The following is a 6,055-nucleotide window of genomic DNA, read 5'->3' on the forward strand; positions in this document are numbered from 1 at the left end:
AGGGAGGTGATGCTCCCACTCTATGCAGCACTGGTCAGGCTGCATTTGGAGTACTTTGTCCAGTTCTGGGCGCCGCACTTCAAGAGGGACACGGAGAATCTGGAGAGGGTTGCATGATTAGTGGCCTCCATGAAAGACCCTGTGAAGGGAGGTTGAGGGATCTGGATCTCTTCAGCCTCCACAAGAGACGTCTGAGGGGAGACCTTGTAGCCGCCTATACGTTTATCAAGGGACGACGACAGGGAAGTGGAGATGCTCTATTTACCAGAGCACCCCTAGGAGTAACTAGGAATAATGGGTGCAAACTAGTGGAGAGTAGATTCAGGTTGGACATTAGGAAGATATTTTTTACAGTGAGGGTGGCCAGAGTCTGGAACGGGATGCCAAGAGAGGTGGTACTGTCACCTAACTTTGAGGTCTTCAAGAGGAGGCTTGATAGACACCTAGCTGGGGCCGTTTGACCTTGGTTCGCTTTCCTGCCCGGGGCAGGGGGTCAGACACGATGATCCTTTGTGGTCCCTTCCAACTCTACAGTCTATGAATTATGTACACAAAGTGCTGCCTGGAACATGCATGGGCAGCCTGTGGCCGGGGTGGGGTGGGGTGGGGTGGGCAGGGATGCGTCGTGGCAGGGGTAACATAACCAGAGCTCTGTACCCTGTGTACTCTTTCACAGGGCTGGGAACGAAGTATCCAATGTGCAGCATCCACGTTGTGTCCTTTATGGTCTTGGACCAACAACGTAGCCCTGTGGCATTTGGGGTGGGGAGGAATATAAGAATGACAGAGTCTTATGGCGTGTTGAGAAACCTTTTGGGGTCTGTCCTGGTTGGGAATAGATGAATTCTGTAGGCACTGTCCCAGTTGAATTTCATCCGGTACATTTACTCCATGTGAAAACTTGCTTGTAGTAGAGGACTTGTCAATGCCATTTACTAGTTTGCATCCGTATTGGTAAATGCCATTGAGACAAAACAGTGCGAGGATTCCTGTCTTGATTCAATACGCAGTTACTAGTGAAGGCTACATTTAGTGGGCATCGGGTTGTTCATGCAGGGGTGCAATTCCAGGCTCTTCAACAATAGAGACTGGTTAGAAACTCATTTCACACTTCTTTTTTACTTGAGTCATCTTCGGCTGCATTTTTCTTTGTGCTCGCCACCATTCTGCCATGTCTGGGGAGACCGTATCTCATCGGTTCCTTTTGAAAGTTGCATCTTGTGGTTGTTTGCATCCTATTTAGAATTTTATTTCTCTTTCAGGTCTAGGCTTGCAGTTACGAAGTATTGATGGGCTTCTGGCAGGGTTGTCGTTTTGTAAAGGTTTTAGGTTTTTGATCAGTACTTTCTGCATGCTTCTTGAGAGATTTGGATTCAGTTCTGTTGCTTACACTGTTTATTTTTTACGTGCTCCATCTTCCATATTGTTGCTGAATTGGTGTGGGATATTAAACTCTTGAGTTTGTCTCTTTCATTTGTCATTTTCCAGATTCTTAGTGAGTTGGTGGTGATTTTCATCATTCAAAACTATTGGGCATTTCCTAGAACACAGCCCTTTTGATGGTCATGTGCTGTTTTTATTGAGTTTTGTTTAATTTTGTTTAATAGATTTCTTTTCATGCATGTATGTAAAACAGTCTTCCATTGTTTCTCCCTGTTTTGGTTTTGTTGCCTTTTACTTGAAGATGTCTCTGGCTTAGCCACGGGTTGGAAAGCATGTTTCTTGAGCTATGTTTGATTGAACCTTTTGCTCTTGGCTGCTTTGTGTGAATTGTTCAAGGGTGTGACTTTTTTTTGTTTTGGTCAAGTATCGTTTCCATGCAGCATTTCATAGACAGGTTTTTGTCATCTTCAGGGGGAGAAGATACTTTGGGGTTTTAGGTGCCTAAGAAGCTGTTGTTTTACACCGGGATGCTGCATTGTAATGGTGATCCTAGGGACATGTTCCAGTATCATACAATACATTTTCTTTGGCCACTGTGTTATGACTAAAAGCATTTAAAAGAAATCCTGAATACTGGATATGAACTCAAACCTTCCACTGCATACAGGGAGCCTCTGACAGATATTGTTGGTCCCCAAAATACATGAGGAAAGCAAGAGCTTGAGAAGCCATCCTGAACTTTTATATAGCTAAATAGCATATTAAAAGAAGAATAGGGTAGATGAATGCTGCGTTCTGATCTTTTAAGGAGTGGTAAAGGAAATTTGATTTCTCTTTAAAATTATTTTGAGCAAAGGAAGATTGTCACCAAACAGAATTAGAAAAATCTCAACCTCCCCCCCCCCTTAGAGAAGAGTGGGAAATGTAACCTGAGCTGTTGTGAGAATTTTTTTCCAAACTGCATCATTTAAAATTGAAAACATGCACGCATGCATATATGCATGTCTGTACACACACGTTGTAATAAACAGCAGGATGGGATAAAGGTTTTACTAGCATTTATTTAAGAACACTGCCAGTGAATGATGTGACAATCCTAAAAGAGTGCCAATCGCATATCATCCGTTTTCTAGTTTATCTTCCTAATTATGAGCACTTCTCATGACACATACCCATATGCACTATAACAGCGAGAAGTAAGATGCAAATTAGCATAATTTAAGTGTGATTTAAAGTGTTCAAGCATGTATTTAACTTTAAACGTGATGAAGTCTCATTTACTCGAATGATTACAAGCATAAGTGATTTGCTGAATTAGGACCTTAGGTTTGTTCAGTACAGTAAACTGGTATTCGCCCAGATTTTGGCAATCTTGAATTAAGTCAAACAAAGGGAATGGCTTTATTTTTAAAATATATATACAATACACAGTTAGTTGTCATCTGGAATAATGGTAATATATGTAATATAAAGATAATTATGTCCTCTGTTAATAGGAACCTGTTTTCATAAATGGAAACGTTCTTTCTTTTTCTTGTCATGGTTTGCACCATAGAAAAAGTCCTTTGAAGTCCAGGGCCAACCCCCAGGCTGGACTTTCCAGCAGACAAACTGTTTCTTCGCCCCAAGACTGGGTAGGTTTCCGACTAGATCATGATGCCACATGCTGTTGGGCAGATTATCTCCTGTAATGGGCATGCATGGTTCCCAGTGACTTCATCAGGGCCTCACTCATATCCACTGGCAGAAGCTATTTATTTTTTGGTCTCCAGGTCAAGGGCTTTCAGGTCAGCATGTGTTGAAAACCTGTAGCAAGTCCTGTGAGCGAGCTCACAAATGGAAAAGGTCGTGAGCAAATTTTGGAGAGAGATGTATGTTAATTATGTGTAAATTAACCCCTTGAAACATTGCAGCTGAGATTTGCGTGGAACACTGATAGTAGTGCTAATATTTGTGCTCTTTGCTTTACTACAGGTGTGTACACCCTCGGGGAGGGGTGATTCAGAGTGTGTCTTCCTGGAAGCATGGCTCAGGCTCGCAGTACATTAGCACTCGACAAACACAATCATGGACAGCTGTGACCCCCCAGCAGAATTGGTCTTCACCCCCAGAAGTAGTTGATCTCACATTGGATGAGGACACCAGGCGCAAATATCTACTGTAATGCAATGTCACTGTGTTTTTGCCCCTGCCCTTCCCCTTTGTGGCCCAGAAGTTCATTGTTATAGCTTCAGCTTCAGAAGCCTTGTTCCTGGCGTTAGGAATCCAAACTCATGGAGAAGTTGGTTTTCCATAAGAATGCAGTGTAATTTTAATATCACTTACCTTCTCAAAGGAAGATTTTTCCCAGTATGAAAACTTGGTAGCACTGAATTTAAATGACAACTACAGATATGCATAATGTGTGCGTGTGAATCTGAAGAAATAATTGTGTATACAGTTGCGGCCTCCCACCCTCTCCCATCTCTGACATCAGAATTATTTAAATTTATCAATACATTGATTTTGTTAGTAGAAGTTAGTGGTTTTGCTGTGTGAGCATCAGTAAGTTTAAGCGGTGCTGGGGCCCTGTTAACTTCACTGGAACTGCAGGTGCTCAGCATTTCTGAAAATAGGGCCAAGAGTATTTTATATCCAGGCTGATTTGGTCATTTGATACAAAAGGCCCTTGACATGTGCACTGAAACAGCTTTTTAATTAAAAGGGGTTTTTATTTTCTATGTAATTTATAGTTTACATGCTAGTCAGTGCTTCTAGTCTTCTGTCTACCTGACTGCTGTGCTTTACTGGTCATTTCATGCCTCTTGTGTTTTTTTTTAATAGTGACTTCAGAGCAGCTGATCATCGCAAAGTATAAGAAAGTAGAGCATCATAAAAAGGCTGAGCCCTCCACGCCCGTTTTTAAAATAGCTGTATACCTGGCATTTTAAGATCTTGTTTTTTAACTCCATCTCCCAGTTCTCCTCTTTCTGGAACGTTTTCTCATGCTTCTCTCTCGTTTCCTTTCCCTTTCTTCAAATCCTGTAAGGCCCCATTCCAGCCAAGTACTTCACCAGATGTGTAACTTGAAGCCCTGAAGTAACCCCCCTTGGAGTCAGCGGGCTGCTCAGATGTGTGAAACTGTGGCTGATACTAAAGTATTTTGCAGGACCGAGGCCAAAAGTTGTCATCCTTTGTTCTGGGCAGAAGTTGTCAGCCTTTGTTCTAAGCAGTTCTGCCCTGGTCTCCTAACCCCTGGGCCAAGCCTCAAGATAGTTTTTGAATCTCCCTTCAGGGTCTCATCCTGGAAACACTTGCTTTTAGAGTGTGGAGCTTACTACAGCAAAAAAAAAAAAAAAAAAAATGGATAGCTCGTTCTTCAGCTGTAGTCCTTGTAGTGAGCATTGGCATTTCTGGCCCTTAATCTGTTACAGTGACTCTTGTTCAAGGCAAAAACCAAAGACTAAAAACAAGAAGGTATCCACTTTAAACATCGCCTGTGCAATTAAAATGTATCATTTTCTGATCAAAATACTTTAAATGCATTTTTTACAATGCAGACATGAGGGTTTTTACCACCTAGGGGTTAAACCATATGATAGATGGGACAACTTGCATCCTATTTTAGTTTAGTATTAGTTTGGGCAGCACACAATTTGCTTGGCTTGCAAAAATCTGCATATTTGACAAGTGTTCTTTTTGGTGGCACAGATTTCTTTCTTTTTTTTTGTTTGTGTTGTTTTTTTTTTTTTTTTTTAATCGATCAAATATATTTAATAACAATGTTTCTTTGCTTCAAAAAGTGGAAAAGTTATGATTGCACTTTAAAGAATACCTTGGTAACAAATTTGTGTTCTGGCCTACAGGTTTCTAAAACAATTATACTGTGATCAGTGTATTGCATGCCCATAACCTGAAGTACTTGGTACTTCTCCTCACTTGTGTCTTTGTTTGGGGCTGGGAGGGAGTGGAGCGAATGTGATCCCTACTCATTGCAATAGAGAGAAGTCTGTAATCCTGGCACACTGTAGTAATAGTGGCTATTGATCTTTTTATGCTAACTTGCTAATTGCATAACTCTTCCATCATTTTAGCAAACTGGCACCCTAAGGTAAATTAACTTGGAAAGTTGATTTAGTGTGGCTGCTTTTTACTGTTTCATGAAGTTGTCTTTTAAAGCTCGGTTTCTAAGAAAGCTGCAGGGACCTATTCATAGTCCTTCCATTAAAAAAAAATGCAAACTAATTCTGTTTTCAGTTTGTATATGATGTGACTTCCATGTGTATATAAAAATGACTGCGTCCTAACTAAACTTCCTCCAATTGTGCACTGTGTTTGTTTAAACAAATCACGTATTTTAGCCTGATGCCGGTTTTCTTTTATTTAAGACACTACATATTTCTTTGACTCTTTTAACAAATTTTAAAGGGTATTGATCTGAAAACCACAATCACTGGATAGCTAAGACCTGTTTCTTTTTTGTTTTTTTTGGGGGTGGGGGAGGGATGGGATTTTTTTTAGGGGGAGCAAGTTGTGCCTCGACATTTTTTTGCTCCTCTCAACAGGAAAGTGAAATATTAGCCATTGTATGGCTAAGAACCAATGCACTTGGGGCCTGATCCAAAACCCATTGAAGTCAATGGTGAGCTTTTCCATTCATTTCAGTGTGCATTGGCTCAAGCCTTTTATGGTT

At 41.0% G+C, this 6,055-nt stretch overlaps 1 protein-coding gene across 2 annotated transcripts in view; it reads left to right on the forward strand.

Annotated features, from left to right (window-relative positions):
- The window catches only part of CUNH18orf25 (chromosome unknown C18orf25 homolog), a 39,744-nt gene extending 34,147 nt beyond the window's left edge, over positions 1-5,597 (forward strand). The window contains exons 4-5 of one of the 2 annotated variants that reach the window (XM_006034857.3): positions 3,358-3,543; positions 4,207-5,597. In XM_006034857.3, the coding sequence (XP_006034919.1) occupies positions 3,358-3,543; positions 4,207-4,240 (220 nt within the window). In that variant the 3' untranslated portion in view covers positions 4,241-5,597. Of the gene's footprint in view, positions 1-3,357 lie in introns of both variants that reach the window. The other variant, XM_006034858.3, reaches the window with a different exon arrangement.
- The last annotated feature ends 458 nt before the right edge of the window (positions 5,598-6,055 follow it).

This window comes from Alligator sinensis, unplaced genomic scaffold (assembly GCF_000455745.1).
Source record: "Alligator sinensis unplaced genomic scaffold, ASM45574v1 scaffold518_2, whole genome shotgun sequence".
Taxonomy (NCBI): Eukaryota; Metazoa; Chordata; order Crocodylia; family Alligatoridae; genus Alligator; species Alligator sinensis.